This window comes from Xyrauchen texanus, chromosome 8, assembly GCF_025860055.1.
Source record: "Xyrauchen texanus isolate HMW12.3.18 chromosome 8, RBS_HiC_50CHRs, whole genome shotgun sequence".
Taxonomy (NCBI): Eukaryota; Metazoa; Chordata; class Actinopteri; order Cypriniformes; family Catostomidae; genus Xyrauchen; species Xyrauchen texanus.
The window spans coordinates 29,468,454-29,492,335 of NC_068283.1; the positions used below are offsets into that span (position 1 = coordinate 29,468,454).

The following is a 23,882-nucleotide window of genomic DNA, read 5'->3' on the forward strand; positions in this document are numbered from 1 at the left end:
AATGTAACATTATGTAAATCCTCTCAAACAACTAAATGCAGAAGGATTTGTTCAACTCTGAGCAGTCAAATGATAATTCAGATTTTTACAGTAGGTCCTAATTTCATGTGTGTAACTGAAAATAGATGATACTGAAGGAGGCTGGATTTTTTTTTTTTTTAATGTTTAGATATCTTGGAGATATCAGGGGCCACATACTAGTTCAGACTGTCTAGTGTCATGTGTAAACTGGCAAAAGGAAAGATTCATAGCAAGTACACTATAACATGACAATTAAACTGTGTTATGTACATAAAAATAGATATCGGATCTCATTCCCAAACAGTGTATATACACGTATTTGTGCATAAAACCTATGTGTGAACGTTTTCTTGCTCAAATAATTCATGATTAATTGGTAAATTTGCACTAATTTGGTTTCTAAATGTATAATCAAAAGTATAAAATGAAATAAAATGTATTATACAAACTGTATGCAAAACTCATAGTCACCTGGTGACCTTAGAGCTATGTGGCTTAGGGCCATATAAAACCTGCTAGAAATAAAGAAATATTCAAGAAATAATTTCCTTGATTCTATTAAGTGTAAAATAATAATAATACTGACAATGCAAAATATTGTATAATTCTTACTGAACAAATCGTTTGGTTACGTATGTAACCTCCATTCCCCGAGGGAGGGAACGACACGTTGTGTCGGAGAAGCGACACTAGGGGTCTCTCTTGAGCGCCGATATTCACCTCTGACCTATTGAAAAGGGCCAATGAGAAGTTGGCAGTCAGTATTTGCATACCCCGCCCCCGGACATACGGGTATTTAAGCAGGGCAAATACGGGAGTTCATTCAGGATTTTTCTGAGGAGCCGGAAATGGTCCGGCCACAACAGTGGCTCGGTTCAGTGACATGGCGGAGGAAAGACACAACATGTCGCTCCTCCCTCGGGAACGGAGGTTACATACGTAACCAAACGTTCCCTTCTGTCGCTCTCTCCACGCTGTGTCGGAGAAGCGACACTAGGGGACCCATTCCAATCTTGCCATGTGCTGAACCGTGTACGTGAACTGCCGATACAGAGGGGGCAGGGATTCATCCAGTGCCACGCATCGTCTGTACCCGGCTGCACGTACCCTTCCCCAGTGCCCCATACGAACATCGGAATCCTTCTAGTTACCCTGGGAGGGGAACAAGGCGATGTTTACCAACATGGGAACGGGCCAGCCTGGCTGGGCCTCTTTTCTCTCTATGTTTCTCGCATAGAGCAATCACGCATATAGGGAAGGGGGTCTTACCCAGACCCTGCGGAGACCACACCTGCCCTTTTTCTTGGGGAGGAAAAGTGGTAGACATGTCACACGGCCGCCTTAGGGCTCGTGTGGAAAGTATGGTGCGTGGTAGATCCCAGCCTCGAAGGGGGATTTGTTACAGCACGGCGACCGGGCAGCTGTAACTGCCTAAGGGAGACACGGGGTCCGCTCGTAAGGGGACAGAACCATGGAAATACACACAGGGGCGTCCGAGCAGGAGGCCTTCTATTCTACCTGTGGAGCACCTATACCAGTACAGGGTAGCCATCAGGATACCCGCAGTGGCTTGGGTCGGCGAAGTTCCTCCGCTGAACTGCGGACCCGGAGGGCTGGGGAGGAATCGACCAGGGGCCCGACTCGGAGTGGGGCGCTCTGGGAAGAAGGCGACTACTTTACCTTGACGCCAGGAAAGGGCGCTGGGCACAAGCGATCCACCCGGCCGGTCGGTTCACGTGTTACCGAAGTTCTACGGGCTCGACCTGAGAAAACACGAGACGCAACCGACTCAACGCGGAGGTTGTAAAACCTCGCGAAGGTGTTGGGTGTTGCCCAACCCGCGGCTCTACAGATGTCTGCTAGGGAGGTGCCCTTGGCCAGTGCCCACGAGGACACAACACCCCTTGTTGAGTGAGCTCAGACCCGTAAGGGTAGGGGCACGACCTGGGTGTGATAAGCCAGTGTGATGGCGCCGACAACCCAGTGGGCTGAGCCTCTGTTTGGAGACGGCATTCCCTTTCTGCCAGCCCCCAAAGCAGACAAAGAGCTGCTCAGAGCGCCTGGTGCTCTGTGTGCGGTCCAGGTAAATGCGCCGGGCGCGCACTGGACACAGCAACGAAAGGGCTGGGTCTGCCTCCTCCCGGGCAGCGCTTGCAGGTTCACTACCTGATCTCAGAATGGTGTGGTAGGAACCTTGGGCACATAGCCCGGTCAGCGGTCTTAGGATCACAGACGTATCTGCCGGACCTAACTCCAGGCAAGTGTCGCTGACAGAGAACGCTTGCAGGTCCCCGACCCTCTTGATAGAGGCGAAGCGATCAGCAGGGCCGTCTTAAGAGAGAGGGCCCTGAGTCCAATTGATTCAAGCGGCTCGAAGGCGGGTCTCTGGAGTCCTGCCAAGACTACCGAGAGATCCCAGGAGGGAACTAGGCCTGGCCGGGAGGGATTTAACCTCCGGGCGCCTTTCAGGAACCTGAGGATCAGGTCGTGCTTGCCCAAAGACTTGCCGTCTACAGGATCGTGGTGGGCGGAAATGGCAGCAACATACACCTTGAGCGTGGACGGGGACAGCCTCCTGTCCAGCCTCTCCTGTAGGAATAGGAGCACAGACTTGATAGCGCACCTCTGCGGGTCTTCAGTTCGGGAAGAACACCAATCTGTGAACAAGCGCCACTTTAGGGCGTAAAGGTGCCTGGTAGAAGGGGCTCTGGCTTGGTTGATTGTATTCACAACGGCCGGTAAGCCGGCTAGCTCTTCCGCGTCCCGGCCCAGGGACCAGACGTGGGGTTCCAGAGGTCTGGGCGCGGGTGCCAGAGCGTGCCCCGCCCCTGAGAGAGGAGGTCCTTTCTCAGGGAATTCGCCAGGGAGGAGCTGTCGCGAGGAGCCTGAGTTCCGAGAACCAAGTCCGAGGGGGCCACTAACATGACTTGCTCCTCGTCCTCCCTGACCTTGCACAGCACCGGTGCAAGAAGGCTCACTGGGGGAAATGCGTACTTGCGCAGCCCCGGGGCCAGCTGTGTGCCAGCGCCTGTCCCGAGGGGAGCCTCTGTTAGGGCGTACCAGAGCGGGCGGTGGGAGGTTTCCTGGGCGGCGAACAGGTCTACCTGGGCCTTGCCGAACCGTTCCCAAATCAGCTGGACCGACTGGGGGTGAAGCCTCCACTCTCCGCCGGGCAGGCGTTGGCGCGTCCGCTATGACGTTGAGCTTGCCGGGGATGTGCTGCACACGGCGCCCCACCCGGACCGGGAGGCGTCGGTTGTGACCAGAACGCATCGGGACACCTGCTGCAGGGGCACTCCTGCCCGTAGAGTGCCCTTCTAAAGTTTTAGAGGGACCACTGTGCCTGGCTTGAAGGAAGCGAGGCAGTCCAGCACTGACTGAGCACGCTCGCTCGTGAGACGTGCTGTCATTGAGACTGAGTCTAACTCCAACCCGAGAAAAGAGATGCTCTGAACCGGAGTGAGCTTGCTCTTTTCCCAGTTGACCTGAAGCCCCAAACGGCTGAGGTGCCGGAGCACCTGGTCTCTGCGGATGCCGGCTACTCGTAGCGGGGGCAAGGGCCGCCTCTGCGACCTTCATGAAGACGCGAGGGGACAGAGACAGGCCGAAGGGGAGGACTTTGTACTGAAACGCCTGGCCGTCGAACGTGAACCGTAAGAAGGGTCGGTGTCGTGGCAGAATTGAGATGTGGAAGTACGCGTCCTTCAGGTCTACCGCTGCGAACCAATCTAGATGCTGAACGCCAGCCAGAATATTTCTCTGCGTGAGCATTTTGAACGGGAGTTTTAACAAGGCCCGATTGAAAACTCGCCGGTCTGGGATTGGTCGTAAGCCGCCGCCTTTCTTGGGTACAATGAAGTAAGGGCTGTAGAAACCCTTCCTCATTTCAGTTGGAGGGACGGGCTCTACCGCGCCCTTGGCTAAGAGGGGTGGGAGCCGGGCAAACTGAATTGCGTAACCAAGTCGAATGGTCCGGTGCAGCCAGCGTGATGCATTGGGGAGCGAAAGCCACGCTTCCCAGCTCTGCGCTTAGGGGCACCAAAGGGACGCAGTATTTTGGACGTACCGGCAGGGCCTCGCGAGCGGGTGGAACAGGTAATGCAGCGCCGGGCGGCTTCGTTGCGGCCCGAGGCTGAGGTGCTGAGAATAGACTCAAAGCACTTACCTTGCTCCACGCACCCGGCAGGGGGCGGGTTCGTGACTGAGGAGGAGTTCTGATGCTGGCATCCTCTGGACTCGTCTGAACCGGCCGGCCGGGGGACAGTCGTGGGCAGGTGGAAGGCGGGATCGCCGCGTCCGGTGTACCGGGACTGTCGTAATCTGAAAGCAGATTGCCGTGAGAACGGCATTTGCGGGCCAGGTGACCCAGAGGCAAAGGAAATAGCTCTATTATTGAGAATGTGAAAAATGTAAAAACAAAGGATTCTCCTCCCGGCCCTCCACCGGGGAACGGAGAGGTCTTACCACCTCCGGAGCTTTGCGGCGGGGCAGGATGTGTGACCTGGCCTCCGTCTGTTTCTCCACCACTGAGGATTGCTGGGTGGAGTCGTCAGGTGGTGTCGCCGAATGGAGCTGGGAGACTGGAGAGTTTTGAGAAAGCGTGCTTTGTCTACCTCCTGTACTACGACCAGATCCAGTCCATTTGTTATGTTTCTGGACCACGAGGGTGGACATCGCCTGTCCGAGTGCAGTTCCTGCAGCACGTCAAGAACAGGACTACCCAAGTGCAAATCTTGAAGTGCCTTGGCCCGGTGGACTTGCAGGAGGGGGCCATGGCATGCAGGGGGGGAGCGGTCTGGGACCGTTCTACCGCCGAGGGTAGTGAGAGCGGAGGAGCGAGGAAGCTTGGCTCTCTCAGCTCGTCATGCACGTCCGGGAAGGAACGGGGGGGGTCATGGCTGTGGGCGGCGCACCTGCCCGTGGAATCATCCAACCCGGGGAAGCATAGCGGATCTCCGTGCGTCAGGCTCAGACTGGGCAAGCAGACCCGTAGGTGGCGGCCCAGGCGAGTTATCCGCATCCGATGCCGCTGTGACGCTCTCCGATGCAGCGGTGATGTCGTCATCCAATGTGCGGGAGCTCCAGGGACCGGGCGGCCGGCCGTTGGGCGGACCGCGCTTATCCCGAGTTCAGGAGGGGAGCAAGCAAGCGTGCAGGGCGGGGGGTTTCGAGCGGTTTTTACCCAGCGAAACGCAGCCCGCCATTATCCCGGATCATCTTCATCGCCATGCGCGCCTGCGCCAATCCCGTGAGGAAGGAGGCGAGGCGCGAGGGCGGCTGAAGTGGCTTTCTTCCTCACAAGAAAGCAGAGATCGCAGCGCTGCTGCAGCTATGTTCTCAGGCTGAAAACATAACCCATTGGAGAGCATGCTCATCCCGAGCCCGGACGGAAAACAGCAAGCGTGCCGGGAGGCGGGGGTTTCGAGGGGTTCACCCGGCTAAACGCAGCCCGCCATTGACCCCAGATCATTTTCATCGCCTGCGCGCCTGCCTCAATCCCGTGGGAAGGAGGCGAGGCGCTGGGGCGGCTGAAGCGCTCTCTCACTACAAGAGAAAGCCTACGACCGCAATGCTGTCATGGCTATGTTCTCGTACTGAAAACATAGACCATTCATAAAAACGCTGCCTGCGTGTTTCGCGAACCCAGGTACGCCAGGCGGTTTTTATGACCGCCAGAGGTGGGGAGAAATCACCGCCTCAAAAACTACACAGGGGCGGAAAGGCATCTTCAGAAAGACGCTGCCCTGAAAAGGACGCTCAACGCCTCTGTGTTTGCTCTTTTAGAGGAATTTACTCTTTTAAGGAAAATAACTCTTTTAATATACACAGTGTGTATGTGTGTCTGCGCTGTCGGCGCTCAGGGCAACAATGCACGCCGTGCAAAGTGAAGGAGAAAGCCGCTGTTGTGCGCCGTCAAGATCCAACAGCATGCAGATCGTCAGAGGAAACAGGAACGTTTTATAGTGGTGTGTAAACTCGCAGCAACTGCGGACAGACCATCGGCTCCGAAGAAATTTTCTGAATGAACTCCCGTATTTGCCCCGCTTAAATACCCGTATGTCCGGGGGCAGGGTATGCAAATACTGACTGCCAACTTCTCATTGGCCCTTTTCAATAGGTCAGAGGTGAATATCAGCACTCAAGAGAGACCCCTAGTGTCGCTTCTCCGACACAACGTGGAGAGAGCGACAGAAGGGGAAAGAATGTGTATGTTTATTTCAACCCACAATCAGAAATTGTAAACATTTGTATGGCCCGGTTCCCCACCATTGCCTTAGAGATATGGAATGTAGTTAGCCAAACATTTTAAATATATATATATATATATATATATATATATATATATATATATATATATATATATATATATGTATATCTTTATTGTGTTTTGTCTTTTGTTCAGACCATTTTATATTAATAAAAAAGATCACAAATAAATATATATGTGCATTATAACGTGATCTGAGATTTTGCACACAAATTAAGTCAGAATACACTTTATGTGCTTTTTTGTGTCTTCTTTTTCCATCAACCTTCACATCTTTGTGTTTTAGTGTCATTTATTATTAGAGAATCTGTGGTTTCTTTTTTTACAGATAACAATTCTCTTTCTTGTCATTCTTGCTCTAACTTGCTATTAACTAAATATTAATGTAAGGTAGTTTCAAGAATTCTTCAGCTCTCTGTGGCCCCTGTCACTCCACAGTCTCCTTCTAAAGTGCTTCTGAAGTGATGAGTGCTTGTAGAGACCCTTTGTCACTCTTATTCACTGTTTGTGTATCTCTTATTCTGTTCCACTAACCCTGGCTAGATATGGGGTTGGTATTGCTTGCATGGGAACATGCACTAATATTGATGTTTGGTTTGTGTGTGTCTGTATGTGTGTGTGTGTGTGTGTGCGCGTGCGTGCATTTGCATCTTTCCAGTGTTGTTTACCAGGACGGATTTTATAGTGCAGATATTTATGTAAGTATTTGCATGCCATCCTTGAATGTTCATGAACATGCCCCCCACCCCATTCATGCCTCCGACTTTAAACCAATCAGCAGATTCATTGTTATTTTTATTGTTAGCATTATTGAATACTATCTTAAATAATTACTTCAAGGTACCTTCACACATGAATCAAAAACATTGTTCCTTGAGCACAAGAGTGTGCCAGCAGCAGGGTTGTCACGATACCATAATTATACCTTATGATACTTTACCAGCTAAAGTATCACAATACCAAGTAGGATCACAATACCACACGATAGTGTGTTAATTCTTAATACAGTTTGTAATACAGTTTGACAACATCTTTAAACTTTTATTCTATTATTTCTGTGATTATTTGAATGTTGGTAACATAAAAATAAATATATTGTAACATCGAAAAGACTGTTTTGAGCAGCTGTTTCATTATTATAACCGCTTCAGACCCGGTCTCCTGGTAAAAAGCAATGCAAATGTAGATTGCACACACACCATTTTGATCACACAGCTCAGGGACGTGATCTAATCATAAGTGCAAACTTACTGAAGTTACTGACACCATGCATTTGTAATTGGAAAAAATATTAAACGAGTGCAACGTTAGATTTTTCAGAGAAACGGTAAATCTGTAAATGTTAAGATAAAGCAGTTAGGGTAAATAAAGTGGCACTAACCCGTGTGTTCTGCAGAAGCAGTGGGATGTGTCCTAAGGGGTGTACTAAGGTTTCTGGTGTTTCCCCCTTTGAATTGAAATCTCTGTAGGCATTCACAGCAGATGGGTTTTCCCAGTCTCATCAGCCAAAACCCCAAATAATTCAAAATCTCACTACGTGAATTGTGTTGTGTAAAAAGCTTCTCACTCTCTGAAGTTTCATATTATCCATTAGGAGACACTACCGCCATATTAACAGGCTTGGATTCAGACGTGTGTGTTTGAAGCATGGAAACCACTCATTGGAATATAAACAATACAAAATAAGGGGCCAATTCTGTTTCTGGTGAAATTAACTTTAGTCACTAATATAACTATGACTTTTACCTTTCACACAAATCACAGCAGATTATCAGTTCATAAACTCTTACTTTTCTCCCTGTTCCTTGCACAATGCTGTCTTATGATATCTACACACTTTTACTATAGCACATGACTTTTAACTTACATGTACTTTATACATATTAACGTTTACATTACATAAACAACTACATTTAGAAGCTTGTTTGAGGGTATTGTAATTGATAAATACTCGAATTTGCGATGCAAAGACCGGAGTACGAATCCTGAAAATGACGACACAATAGCTGAGTGTCATTTTGGTAATTATTTTACATGAATCTGAGAATAAGCTGAGAAAACTAAACTCTTATTGCTAATTTCAATTTGTAATAAAATTTAACAGTTAATATGTCAGTATATTTTGTAGCTTGTTTTTACAGAAGTTGTAATTTAGTTTGACTTGACATTTACCACCCTTTTTCTGACCTTTCAAATTAAACAGACTGTTAGTTTTTTTATTAGTTTTTATTGTTACTGTCCCTTTAAGACTTGTTTAGTACCATAAGACTTTTTTAATGACTGGCCAATTTCCATATACCACTGTAATTTGTGCTGCTATTCTTCAGGACGGGCCAAACTAATGAATATTACACTCTTATTGGTAACTGAAAATCGAAATCAAATGTAACCTCTTAATTTCTTGGAACAACATTTCTTTAAAACTCCTGCAATTACATAAATTATTTAATAAATTAATTAAACATGCAAAAGGCAGTGGGTGTGTATAGTTTTGGGTCCAATGACTGATGGCTGTTTGTATTCTTCAGAAATCTTGTTTGCAATGTTTAGGCAAATATTTGGTGTGGGCCTTTACAGTATGTACCCATGATCAGAATGCAGCCAGGATTGAATGTACAGGCTTCTGCATTTAACCGCAGTATCACACTTTGTGCTGAGGTGATCAAGCTCATACGGACCTAGGGCTTGTTCTCCTCAAGGCCATGTCTCATTGAGCCTGACACTGCCTGATGCATCTCCCCCAATTCGCCCTCCTCTGGGATGAAACAAATTGTACAGGGGACAAATGTGCATGGAAATAGTGGGAAGGCTGCTCTAATGCTTCCTCTGTACCCTCATCATTAGCGGAGAGCCACAGTGTCTGCGATTGATTGTTCTGCTGCAATAAGATTATCTAATATTCATTAGAAACTATCCAAGAACTGTATTTGTTTATTACAAATCTTAATTTGTTGAGTGCTCTGGTAAATTTACTGAATGTTGAATAAGTTCTGGAAAATGATGCTATGCTAGTGAATAAAAGACAAATGTGCACCATGACGCAGAGATGAATGCATAAAACGAAGAGAAATGGAGTATGTACCACATGCAGGGGTGCAATAAGGCAGGAAGATCTGTCTAATATAAACGGCAATGACCCAGGGTGTATAATATCTCTCCAGTTAATCTGTAATATGAAGTGCTTTACACTTGCCTCATATGACTGACTTTTCATTTCTAGAAAAGTCAGAAATGGCCATTGCTGAAGCCACACCATAACAAATAAATCCATCAAACACCAATGATAGTTGGAAACCTTTATATTAAAAACTTTCGATTCAAAGCCAGAGCTAAATTTAAAGGGACAGTTCACCCAAAATTAAACATTTTGTTATCATTTACTCACATGTGACTTACTTTCATGAAACACAAAAAGAGATTTTCGGCTGAATGTTAGCCTCAATCACCATTGCATTGCATCTTTTTTCCTTGCAATGAAAGTGAATAGAGACTGAAGCAGCACACACACATGCAGTGACTTCCAGCGACAAAGCAACCTCATCTCATTCATTGTCAAAGACAGCTGGTGACACGAGTGACAGCGACCTCTGGTGACTAGATGTGGGCATGGAGAGCAACACAACAAAGTTGAGAAAGTTTAACTTGATGCAAATGAGGAGCGACTTTTGGGAGCGTCAACCAATAGGAGAGCAGACTGTGTCAGTGGAGTTTACGTCATCCGTCTCCTTTGAGATAACGTAGTGAAGTGCAGACAAGAAATAAAAGTTTCTGTTAGCAATTTCATTGTTCTATACAAATCGTATGTAACCACATACATGATATAATAAAAACATTATGCATCGAAAATAAATTGTTGGCAGTCTAAGTGAGTTTGATTCGTACATTGATAGTTTGTTCGTCTTATTAATGTTATGATGCAATGAGCACTGCTGCTGTTCACATAAAAACATTCTCCCCTGCAGAATGTGAATTTTTAGAGTCAAGGAAACTGATTCCTTGTCAAATTGTAATGAAATCGTAGTTTTACTAGCAAAAGTAAATTGCATTGAGGCCCTCATTTTGCAGTATATCCTTCACTGGAATTCTTTCATGTAGCCCAGGCTATCAAGTGGTTGCGGCAGGCAAACACACACTCTAGCAAAAGTATGAGACATACCATGTGCATCAATAACCATGATAGGCTCTGTATGTCCATGCAAACTACAGACAGATAGGAGCAGTCAGGAGTCAGTGTAGCCCTATCTATCCCTCTTCATGAGTCATAATGATAAATTGTGGCCCCTTGATGTCCCAGACATGCATCTCCACATTAAAGTCCTGACCACTGCTCTCGCCGCACATGCACACCCTGTCAGTTTCCCCAAGGTTAGTTGACCAAGCCTAATGGAGCTTCAGAGACATGTAGATGCCCACGGCACGCAGTCTGTCAGAGATGACAGCACTGGTGAAAAAGGGGCCCCGTTCGATCCTACAGCTCCTTGGCTCGTCACACTGGCTTTAAATACGGCCCCCGATGTATCACAGGCATATGTCAGATTACCCCCCCCCCCACACACACACACACACACACACACACACACTTACTGTTGTGCAAGTACATGAAACGGATTGTTAAAGGCCCGGCCACGCGACTGGAGCATTGAATTACTCAGTGAGTCATTATGGAGGGAGTGAAAGGACAGAGGTGGGCGGAGAGGCAGTAGGAGGGTGGAGAGACATGATGAAAGTTGTGGGAAGCAAATGCAATTATGTGTGTGGTAGGGATAGGCGGATTCATCTTGAAATATTGTTTATTGTTCAATATTAATTAGATTATTATTTATTTTGCATTCAAATTAAATTATGGAGGACTTTGAAGAATTTTTTTTCACAAATAGTTGTGTAGGATAGGAACTTTTTCTACAGGAAAAAAGCATCATTGTGATTTTTATAATAGGCTGATGTGTTTGTAGCATTTAAATATCACTTCAATCTAGAGAATTTATTAAATGATTGATCATGTTCAGGGCTTCAGTGGGGGGTGTGAGGGATGCCATCTCCTTTGTTGCAAGAAATACCAAAACCATCCTCCTTGTAAAACCACCATCCCCCATACCATCTCCTTCAGATTAATAGTGTTAAGTATTACTTAGAAATAATCATGCAAGTAAAATATTTAATTCTCTATTTTTGATAAATAAGAGACTTTAAATAACGGCGACTAGCCAATCATATTTAGAGTTTGGTGTTGCCAGATTTCAAGAGGTGAAATCCCCCAAACAGATCTTCACACAGTTTGGAATTTTTCTGCCAATGTACCAGTTTAGTTTTGCAATCTGGCAACCATGAGCGAGCAGGATCTCTGTCTACTGCAAAAAGGCATCAGCTTTCTGAAAGCTCCGGCAAACAGGTGTGTCGAAGTTTAGCAATGGGTTGAGTTCAAAAGTTTTCAAAAGGACTTTCAAAAATGGCCAAGAGAACAGAACAAGGAAATATTTTGTCTTTCTTTAAAAAGAAGAGAACAGCAGTTAAGATACTGCTATGGCAAGCGTACAGTTACAACATGTACATATTTTTAACTTTAGCAATTTTCAAGATTTTGCCATAAATCGCTTTTGTGTCGAAATTTTGCGCCACTGTTTAAGCATTATTTTAGATTTCGATCATTGGAGTAGAATAAATGCATGTGTGTGTTAGTGAGCGAACGATCGAGAGAGCTTCTTTTCACAAAATTAATAATAAAAATACAGTAACAGAGGGGAACAGGTGCATATTATGGCCATGTGTAAAGACTTATTGTCCAGATCTATTAAATTAATAATACATAAAAAATGCAATTCACACAAACGTTACTAGAATACACCTTTAATATGATGAGCATATTTTCAGTTTCTGAGTTTGAAGTCATATTATAATTTTTCCTGAGACTTTAAGTAAAAAATGTGGTGTCCAGAAACAGTATGTTGGCATGAATAGTGCAGAATAAAGTTTTATTTTTATTTCGTAAAGTGTTTTTTTTAATTGTTCCAAAATATATTCGATTTTTTTAATTTTTTTGTCCACTAAATCAAAGTGATGTGGTGTAACAAACATGTAAGTAGCTGTTTTGTTGTTAATGCTGACCTTTAAATAAAAAACATAAAACAGCAGACACCTTAAGACCATGAGACTGAGTGTGAAGTTAAAAATAATTAAAAGAAAACTTTTTTTCATGTTGTTTAACCATGAGCCAACTTCTTGATGTTTCTGACTCAAATATACTGTATAAACAAATATTTTTACCTAAAGAAAGTATTATAATACTTTTTATTTTATAGTCACACAACATGACATTTTTAAAGTTTATATATATATTAGTGTTTTAATCTAGATTTTTAAAAGATTTCTTATTTTTAACACCTTGGACACCCCAAAAGTTAAAGGTGGTTAAACATCGGTTTTATATTTTGATTATTATTTTTATTTATCCAGTGTTACCTGGAGTGCTTTCTTGATTGATAACATTTGGCAAGGCCATATTGAGTGAAATTAATAAATTAAAGTAGTGATTAAATATGTGTGTCATTGTTACGTCCCCTAGGGGTAGGACACAACAAAGTAAAGGGAGGTGTGCTCCCCACACAACCTTCAGTCCAAAAACCCAAGACAACAAGATCATAGTTCCAATATTAGTTTTTATTGGAAGTAGGTCGCAGGTGCCTAGACACATCATCAGTGATGTAACCTGGAGTCATCGGGTGTTTCGGGTCTTTCAACATCATACACCCTCGCCCAGGCGACCCAGCCAGGGGTGATCAGTCCCCGACTTGTGACTAGGTAGCATGTGTGATCCATGGATCACCCCTTTTGATCCACAGCCATCTAGATGCCTTCTCAGCGGCATCTGTGATGTTCCTGATGGCTTTCTTGTTGTGCAGTCCCCTTATTCCCAGGAGCTTGAGGGCCCTGTAGAGCGACTGGCCAGTCAACCCTCGGCAGCCAACCTCGATAGGGAGGCAGCGGGTCTTCCATCCTCTGCTACGGCATTCACCAGCCAATTCCTCATACTTGGCCCTCTTCCGTGCAAACGCCTCTTCCATTCGGTCTGCCCAGGGCACAGTCAATTCCAGTAGGACCACTTGCCTTGATAATTCTGAAAGGAGGACCATGTCAGGCCTAAGTGTAGTCGTGGCGATGGTTTCAGGGAATTTGAGCTGCCTTCCCAGGGCTGTTGCCAGAAGTCCCCCTGCTAGGTTCTTGCTCTGTGGTGGTTTCTCTCCAGCCTTGACAAATGCAATTGAGCGCTGTGCTGGCTGCTGGTGCCTGCTGAGGGAGATCCCTGTGCTGATGGCTTCTGCAATGACCCTTAGCACCTGATCGTGGCGCAACTGATAATGTCCCTCTCCCAGGGCTTTAGGGCAGCAGCTTAATATGTGCTCCAGGGACCCTCTTTTTTGGCACAGAGGGCATGCAGGGGTGTTTATACAGTAAAGATGTAATGCAGCAGGTATTTGGGATTCAGGGTGACCCCTGGCCCAAAATAATAAACAAAACAACCTATAAAGATAAGGAGAAAATAACTAACCTTAAAGAATGAAATAAAAATACAATTAAACTAACCTGACTTCATTAACAGAAACAGAGTGAACAATATCAAATAAACAGGGCAGGTCACCCCTACAAATCTAACTGCTATAGCGCAGAAAACACTCAATGTAACATATGTAACATACATGATGGACTGGTCTGGCGGCTAGAGAGGAGCATGGAGGAGTGTGACCGGCCTGACGTCACAACAGTTCGCATCTGAAAGGCATCACAGAGCTTTTATAGGCACACAATCAGAAACGGCCAATCTGCAAATCAGCGGCACCTGCAGACACTCAGAGTAGAAGACACACCCACAAACACAGACAGAGAGTAAGAACACGGACAGCACATAAAAAAATGCAGACATTACAGAACGTAACAGTCATCAACAATAAAGCCACAAAAGGACCCGTTTTGCCATAATGAGCGTTGCCATTGAAACTAATATTTTCTCAGCCCGAGGACGTGAGCAGCTCTCGTAATTACAGTAACAGTACAGAAATCTGGTAATTACAGTAATTCCAATAGGATGTGAATGCAGCATCAATATGTGCACTCTTGGAATGTTGATTGTCCAATTAGATTAGAGGTCCTTAAACCTCATGTGGTGTTCTGGTAATTTTGACCAGAAGAACATTTTCTTTTGCCTAAAATGGTACTTAATGTTATCCTATTGTACTAAAACTTTGCTCACAACTTCCCAAAAATGTATTTTATAAAAATGGCCGGCCTATAAAAATTGCTTATAAATCTCTCATTATGCTATAGTATCATAAAATATTGGATTAGATCTTTTTGCTAACTTCTTTTCTTTCAATTAGCACAGGTTTTGTATTTCTTTTTGGAACTTTTTTATCATAGGCCTCATTGATCTGAGCTTTTGCACCAGGTTTTTAAGTGAAAAAAGCATTATTTGTGGATAATTTTGGCAATATTTAATAAATGTGAAAACATTCTATACTATTTATCACACTTGAGGGCTTAAATGTTTACCCAGGAAGTTTGTTTTGAAATGCTTTTATTTGTATAAAATGGCACAAAGTCACACTTGAGGATATCACAGTCAAAAATGACCAGCCATTGAAATTGAATGGGGGAGATAAAAAATAAGAGAAACATTTTGTGTTCAGGAGCATGTTCATTATGTTCATGTTCACATATGTGCATGTGTGCTTGCAAGAATAAACGCCTTGGACCTGTGCACGTGCACATACACACACATATGCACTTAAACACTCACACACGCACACACACACACACATACAAACACACACACTCACGTACGCGTACAAACTCTTGAGTATTTCATGCTTTCTTTTTCCACAGAGATTAACATTATCATACCCTGAACTGCATCAAACATCCATTCATCCATCCAAAATTACCACACACACACAAACATAGGCAGCTCCAGGGCTGGGCTACCGGAGCCACGAATGTTTTCCGTAAAGCCCAGAATGTTTTGATAATCTTTTTTGTAGTGACATCACAATTACCAGTGCTTGGGTATCAAGTTGATATGAAAACATCTTACATTTTATTATTTTAACATTACATTTCAAAGTTAGGGTAATATACTGTATATAAATGAATGATTCATGTAATGTATACAGATGTATTCGTGGAATTTGATAACTTTAAAGTCAAGAGCCAGGACATTTGCGTGTTTAGCAAAACTCTTTATTAAGACATGATGCAATAAACATTGTAAACTTTAGGCAATCTAGCTATTATTTTTCATCATCTTTCTGGTAAATTAACTTAAGCACCCGACGAATCAATGAGAACTGCATACAGACGTACACAATGTGTGTCAAACTACATAAAGCCGAAAGGGACAAAATAGTGTTTTTATAAATCGCATTTAAAAGTGTAGATTTAAAATAAAATGCTATTTCTGAACTTCGAGCGTATCTGAGTCAAATGTTAGTGAGACTTTTTTAGTTTACTATATAAATGACTCATCATAGATGTATTCAGGTTTTTATTATAAAGTGTATTGTATCCTGATATTTCATCAAAGGATGGCCCTACAGTATATCCACAGAGGTCAGCCCCGAATGTCCACTGCTCATGTACTCGCAAAACTCTTTGAGTATTACATGTTTTCTTAGATGTTCATGTTCACATATGTGCATGTGTGCTTGCAAATATAAAGGCCTCGGATCTGTGCAAGTGCACATACACACACATGCACACTTACACACATGAACACACATACTCACATACATGCACAAACTGTGAGTCTTACATGCTTTCTTACATGTTCATGTTCACATATGTGTATGTGTGCTTGCAAACATAAAGGCCTCAGATCTGTGCATGTGCACATACACACACACACACACACTGTCTTTGCCCCACAGTGACCCATCTCCAATAGAATCTTTCTTTGATGATCTTTCTTTCAGCAAGCATTGTGTGTTTCAAATGCAGAGCACACAATTATAAAATGCTATTGTCTGAGGACTATATGATGACACAAAAACACCATGTGTTTGTTGATTTGATTTGTTGTTGATTAGAAAAATTTAACAGAAATAAGAACAGTGATGGTATTTATGTTCCATGAAATGTTCTTTATATGAAAGTGTTAATGTGTAAATAGGCTTAGCCCAGATTTCTTTGTCACAGTGATCAGATTTGACAGGGACCAACACAAGTTTTACTTTGTGCCCCTTTTCAGAAAATAAAATCATTTCAAAATGTGAGTGTTCATGTGTGTGTGTGTGCGTGTGCGTGCGCTTGTGCTTTCATGTTTATACTACATTGTGGGGACACAGTGTCCCCACAAGGATAGTAAAAACTGAGATTACCTACCTTGTGGAATGGCTTATTAAACATACTAAACTACATTTGTTTTTTTATGTAAAAATACAAAAAGGTTTCTGTGAGGGTTAGGTTTAGGGGTAGTGTTAGGGTTAGGATATAGAAATTATCGTTAAATCTGTATAAAATCCATAAAATGCATGGAGGTCTATGGAGAGTCCTTCAATGATATAAAAACAAGTTTGTGTGCATGTGTGTGTTAATGTATGTGAGTGTATGTGCACATGCACAGGTCCGATGCCTTTAGGTTTGCAAGCACACATGCACATTTGTGAACATGGTCCTGAACACTCAAATTTTCTCCTATTTTTTATCTCCCCCATTCATTTTCAATGGCTGGTCGTGTGTGACTTTGTACCATTTTGTACACAATAAAAGCATTTAAAAACAAACTTCCTGGGTAAACATTAAAGCACACTTGTGTCATAAATAGTACAGATTGTTTTCATATTTTATTTAATATTGCAAAAATTATTCACAAAAAATGCTTTTTTCACAAAAAAAAAAGGAGATTCATAAGCTCAGGTCGATGAGGCCTACGATCAATAAGCTCCAAAAAGAAATACAAAACCTGTGCTAATTGGAAAAAAAAAAAGTTGACAAAAAGATCTAATCCAATATATAGTGATAATATAGTATAAGGAGAGATGTATAAGCAATTTTTAATAGGCCTGTAATTTTTGACCAGGAACAGCAAATTAGTTCAACACAGCACAAGGGATAACTAACTAACTAACTAACAGTATAATTGCTGTTTGTAAATGGAGAACAAACAAGGAGTCTGATAATATGCATATTATGCCTATTTAATGTTGATAAGGGGTTTTTCAAGTTAAATGGCAATATTTCCCAATTTTATCCACAGAAATCACCAATAATTTCCACTGAATATAGGTGTCAGTATTGGCAATATTGGCATAAATAGTGCTTGGTATCGGAATGGAAAGGAAATTGGTGGTATTGCCCATTCCTAGTGTATGTGCGTGTGTAGAGGGTGAGGTTGGGTAATTACTCCAGCCTGAAGGCCTGATTTGGAGACCAACAAGGTCAGGAGACTAAGCTAGCCCTAGAGAAAGAGAGAGCGAGCAATAGAGACAAGAAAGAAAAAGCAGAGGTTGGCAAATGGCTTTATCATTAAGCATTCACAGCTAAGCACTAAGAGGAATTTGGGAATATTTTAGGTAGACAGCTACCTCTCGCACTGTGGTTCATTGAACATGGAACCCCAGCACTCTCCCAGTTTGCAAATCAACACATTGCAGCATATGCGCTTTTGACTAGATGTGTTTGTTTGGGCTGTACGCCTAACTGAACATCTGATGTTATAGCATTCCACATGTTGAAATTAGCTCTTTTTTTGTTGTTGGCAGAAAGAAGTAGCGTTGTATGACAGCGATACATAATTAATCCTCAGATGGATGCATGAGACGAATAAGAAAGTAGGTTGAGTCACACAATGCACCCACATAAGGCTGCTGCTTTGTAATTAGATTATGCATATTTAATAACTATGATTATGACATGTGTTTTTCTTCTTTTGGAGCATGCTATGAGAGCGCTGGTCGCACAGTGAATCAGCTAGCGTTGATACCGTGAACTCAGCACAAATTAATGCAATGAAAAGGGACAGTTGTTGCATCTCATCGCGTGCTGCCGACTCTCTCTTCAAAAACACTCCATGCCTCATCATCTCCATGAAATTTCAGCTGTGTAGTCTTTATCAATGTTCCCTCTAAGCTACGTGCATGTGCAGACATATACTTGTAAAGTTGCTTCCTTTCAGATGGAAAAAAATTATTTTTCAAGAAAACAAGACATAACAGTAAAAAATAACAGTAATATATGACCTCTAGATAAGGTTGTTTATTATTATTTTGACAATATATTATGATTATAATAAAAAATTATGATGATTGTTATTATATATAATTTAATTATAAATCAGTATAACTATAAAAAAAAAAAATCTATGATTTATTATCCACATTCATTTGTAATTATATAATATGTTTCTGCTAAGGTGTCCGCCTAATCAAAAATTAGAGGGAACATTGATCTCTATCACTTCACATCACATAATACAAAACCAAAACACCCTTGCAGTATTATTTCTCACAAACATCTAAGTCCAAACAGCTGTTGTTGAACAGCTGATGTGAGCATGAAGCAGCCCATGTGAGCGAGTGTGTGTGTGTGTGTTGTGTTTCTAGGGTGGGTATGCTGCCTACCGATACGCTCAGCCTGCTACTGCTACTGCCGCTGCATACAGTGACAGGTAAGACACACTCCACTGCCTGCACACTACTGATAACACCACATTACCAGGCCCTCCAGCGGGGTCCTTAAAGGAATACTTCACCCGAAAATAATTTACTCACCCTCATGTTGTTCCAAACCCATGTGACTTTTTTCTTCCACAGAACTCTAAAGGACTGGAGCTTAAAACATTTTTTAATTCAGTTCAAGCTTCAAAAAGGAGGCAAAAGCACCATTGAAGTGTCATAAAACTAGACCAATTGTATTAGCCCCTTTCCCACATACAGTCCTGGTACTTTTTCCTTAGTAACTTTCTAGATGAGAATTCTTAAGAATGTGTGAACTGCACACCCAATAATACTTTTTTCTCTTGTATTCGCACACTTAAAAATATCCCCCATATTGACTTCATCTAGTGTTGACCATTTTTCAATTGATGATGTTTGTATGTGCGATTCAATTGCAACAACAAAATCAACAACAGTGATATAAGAGGCCAGGATTGGAGCAACACTTTTGTTCATCCTGTTTTACACAAACTGTGTTTTCAGGTTACAGTCTTTATTTACACTGTGTGTGTGGTGCTGCATCCCTGAAGCTGTGGTGAGAGGAGAGATGAGGCACTCAGCTTATTTTAACTAGCAGAAAAATATGTTGAAAATGCACTATAATCCTATTTATAAACACAATCTTTTACAATAAAGGCTTTTATGACTCTGCATACTGTAATGAACTACTCACCCACTGATGTCTTGATGCAAGTTAACCACGCTGTAACATGCACACATTCCTCATTTAAGGTTTAGCTCCCTTTCGTGGAACTCGAGCTGCGTATGATCGCTATGGGACACCGTCCATGTGTCACATGGTCTGAAGCCCTTAAACCAGTGGTTCACAACCCTGTTCCTGGAGGCCCCCCTACACTATACATTTTGGATATTTCCCTAATCAAACAAACCTGATTCCACTCATCAGCTCGTTAGTGGAGACTCCAAGACCTGTACTGGGTGAGTCAGAAAAGGGATATATACAAAATATGCAGTGTTGGGGGCCTCCAGTACAGTATTGGGAACTACTGGCTTATACAATCTTGCCAATTTATTGGCTGATGGCGCTTAAGCCCCTATGGAGCTACATCAGCACCTCTATAAAGGTGCTCGCTTTCATGCCATCGAGTCAGATTTTCTGTTCTTAAGTGTATGAATTGTCTAAGCCCGTGTTTGTGTTTATCGTTCTGGGAGAATGCACATGATTAAGACAATGGAGGAGCAGCCTCGGCCTCTCTCTCTCTCTCCCCTCTCTGTTCGAAGCACTGCTTGCGGTAGAAGGGATCATGAATGGATGGGTGAGCCCGGCCGCAGAACAAGGGGGCTGGAAAAAGAGAATATTTCAAACAGATTGATGGTGAACCAGTTAGCGGAGTGCTTCATCTGTGCCATTATTCTCTCGGGATTCTATCAGGAGATGCAAGGTATTTTAACAAAAAATGTTTCACCCGTTCCGTGGATCACACGGGCATTGTGGTGAGAGAAGAGATACGCACTGCTATCTCTGCTTGATTTTACAATGGTGGCATGGATGTCGCTTTTTCAGACAGCTGTTGGATCTGCACAAAATTGTTTTGTAGTCCAACCAAGCGCATTGCATTAAGGAAGGCCCGTTTGGACTTTTCCCTTGAATATTTTTAGCTTGCGTTTTGCCTCTGCCATCATGACTAAGGGTCCCGGGGTACACGTAATATAACTCAGTGTACAATAAAAATTGGTCTACACACGAGCCTGACGGGCTTGCTGTGTAAGGAAGTTTGAGCCCCCATTCAGTGAACAAAATTGGCAAAGCGTACCAATTTTGCATCCTTCTGTTCGGACTTGCATTGGAACCACGCACTTTCACAAAATGCAAGTTTTACACGTTTCCACCGATCAGCCTGCTGCACTCATGTCTGCAGAGGGTTCGGGAGGATCAGGTACGGTTTCTGTCAGTCGCGCCGTATCGGCCATCTAAAGTATGGTTTTTGACACTGGTCCCTCTCCTGGAAAAGATGCCTTGGGAGATTCCAGTCAGAGCGAACATGTTGTCACAAGCATGGGGCACTCTGACTTTTGGCACCCCCCCACCAGACTTGTGGAAGTTATGGGTGTGGCCCCTCAACGAGGTGCTCTTTTGAATGATGGGTTATCCTCTACTGTGGTAAATACCATTCTAAATGATAGAGCTCCATCACCGAGGAATGTTTAAGTGGCTTATTTTTGCTTCTTGGTGTACAGCAAGAAGTGAAAATCGGTACAGTGCTGGAATTTTTGCAGGACCAGGGCCAGGGATGCCCCGGCAATGCTTAAAGTGTATGTTGCCACTATAGCGGCTGAACATGCGCTTATAAATGGAGTCTCTATTGGTAAAAATTCTCTTGTCTCTCGCTTTATGAGTGGGGTACACAGGCTTAGACCTTTTCGTCCCATCTGTGTTCCTTTATGGGATTTATCTGTTGTTTTAGAGGTGATCTCAGGTGCTCCGTTTGAGCCCTTGACAACAGTTACTGATACGTTTTTGACTCTCAAAATGGCACTGCTTGTGGCATGGTCATCGTTTAAGAGAGTCGGGATTTGCATGTCCTGTCGGTCAATCCCATGTGTATGGATTTTGTGCCAGGGTGTTCAAAGGTTGTGTAAAGACCTTGTTTTGGCTATTTGCACAAGGTTATTTCTATGTCATTTCACTCGCAGACCATTATTTTCAGGCTTTCTCTCCTCCCCAATTTGAGTTGGAGGAGCATGAAAGGTTAAATTAAATATGCCCAGTTCACCTTTGGGTATTCAACCCTGTTCTACGAGGAGCATGGCATCCTCATGAGTTTTGGCTAGAGGTGCATCCTTGGAGGACATTTGTATGGCAGTACAAATGTCATTTGTATCTCCACATACATTTATCAGATTTTATGAACTGGACAAGTGTTTGACTCCTGCTTCCCAGGTTCTCTCTGTTGGAACAGGAGTAAATTAATTATTCCTTTTATTCAGATGCTTTAGTTCGCTTGTTTGCCGCTATATGCTTGCCACATGGGCTAAGACAGTTGGCAGCTACTGTTCACATGACATGAATGTATGACCATAGTGATCATATGCAGCTCGAGTTCCATGAAGGAAACATCCCTCTAAAGTTCCTCTAAATGGCTAAGAGGAACTATAGTTCCTCATTTGCAAAAGCTACAACAAGTAGTAGTTCCAAAAAGTACCTAAAACAGGCTGTATTTCCTGCATTGGGAAAATGCCTAATAAATATACAGTATGTCTATATATGTGTCTATATCTGTATGTGAGGAACAGAAAGAAATTCTTCATTATAATTGTTCATCAAGTCATTATTCAATGAAAAAGGTTTTTCCCCCAAATTTGGAATGCCCAATTCCCACTACTTAGTAGGTCCTAGTGGTGGCGCAGTTACTCCCTCAATCCAGGTGGCAGAGGACAAATCTCAGTTACCTCCGCTTCTGAGACAGTTCATCCGCACATCTTATGACGTGGCTCATTGTGCATGACATCATGAAGACTCCCAGCATGTGGATGCTCATGCTAATCTCAGTGATCCACGCACAAATTACCACGTGCCCCATTGAGAGCAATAACCACTAATCACGACCACGAGGAGGTTACACCAAGTGACTCTACCCTCCCTAGCAACTAGGCCAATTTGTTTGCTTAGGAGACCTGGCTGGATTCACTAGATTCAAACTCGCGACTCCAGGGGTGGTAGGCAGTGACAATACTCGCTGAGCTACCCAGGCCCCATTCAATGAAAACCTTAAAATCTGTCCTAGCTCTACTTTGTGAAAGTTTGTGAACAAATTGTTTTCAATTTCAAATTTTAGAGTCAAATCTTTGATATGGTTTACAAAACCAGTTTGAATGACTCATTCATGAATCTGCCTGATCCGGTTCTCCAGTTCAACTCACTAACAAAATGATTCGGTCGCAGTGGTTCACTGCTCTGTGCTGGGGAGAATTATCAGTGAATAAAAACTAACATTTGTTCTGTTCCTCCCAGCGAGGTATTGTATGGCATCAGAAGACCTCACTCAAGTCACATGGTCTACTTTTTAATGGTGCTTTTACACCCTTTTTGAAACTCAAAAGCTCCAGTTCCGATTCTTTGTAACTACGTAGTGAAACACGTAGTTCATTCTTCAAAATGTTTGTGTTTCGTGGTAGAAAGAGAGTTGTATGGCTTTGGAACGACATGAGGGTGTGTAACTGATGACACAATTGTCATTTTTTGACAATTTTAACGCCCAGCTCCCCCACCGAGGCGGCCTTGTTCTCTCTCACCCTTACTCCTCTGAGGTCAAAATCTCTCCCTTTCTCATAGGCAGAGGCAGGCATGCAAAAAAGGTCAGCCTAATTTATTAGCCTAATTCCCCTCTTCAGTGGTGATGGGGAATATCATGGTGCCCAGTGCAGTAATTGGCAAATTAAATCAAATGAGATGTCACTGCAAATGTAATGGTGAAGCGCATCTAGTGTTTCGTACTAGTGTACGAAACACCCCCGCAGCCCCTCCTCAAAGTGTTTTCAGCCAATTATAGTTTGGTTAAATTTGCCTATATAGAGAGGTTTTTACTCTTCATAGAAGCTGCTACAAAGCGGCAAATAAACTGTGTTTACACAGACTAAAGTCACACAGTCAGCACTGATGTATTTACACAAATAGTATAATTGCGGGGAAAATATTAGGCCTATCACATGCTTAAATTCCCATTGTTGATTTACGCGCACAGCAGACTGAATTTTCAAGATGCACGATAATTGTAAAGACACTGTTGGAAGCTTTGCCAGTCCAATTGTTTTCTTGTGATGAAGGAAAGTTGTTAAAAACATTCTAGAATTTGTTAAAAATTTTAATCTCCAGCTGTAGACTTTCAGCAGCTCACCAGATTTAGATTTAGATACTTTCTAGATTATAGAAA

General features: G+C 43.1%; 1 protein-coding gene across 9 annotated transcripts in view; it reads left to right on the forward strand.

Moving 5' to 3' along the window:
* Positions 1-23,882, forward strand: part of LOC127647278 (RNA binding protein fox-1 homolog 1) — a 425,943-nt gene that overhangs the window by 381,942 nt on the left and 20,119 nt on the right. For 8 of the 9 annotated variants that reach the window (XM_052131433.1, XM_052131435.1, XM_052131432.1 and 5 more), the window contains 2 exons: positions 6,948-6,987; positions 18,877-18,941. In XM_052131433.1, the coding sequence (XP_051987393.1) occupies positions 6,948-6,987; positions 18,877-18,941 (105 nt within the window). The remainder of the gene's footprint in view (positions 1-6,947; positions 6,988-18,876; positions 18,942-23,882) is intronic. The other variant, XM_052131437.1, reaches the window with a different exon arrangement.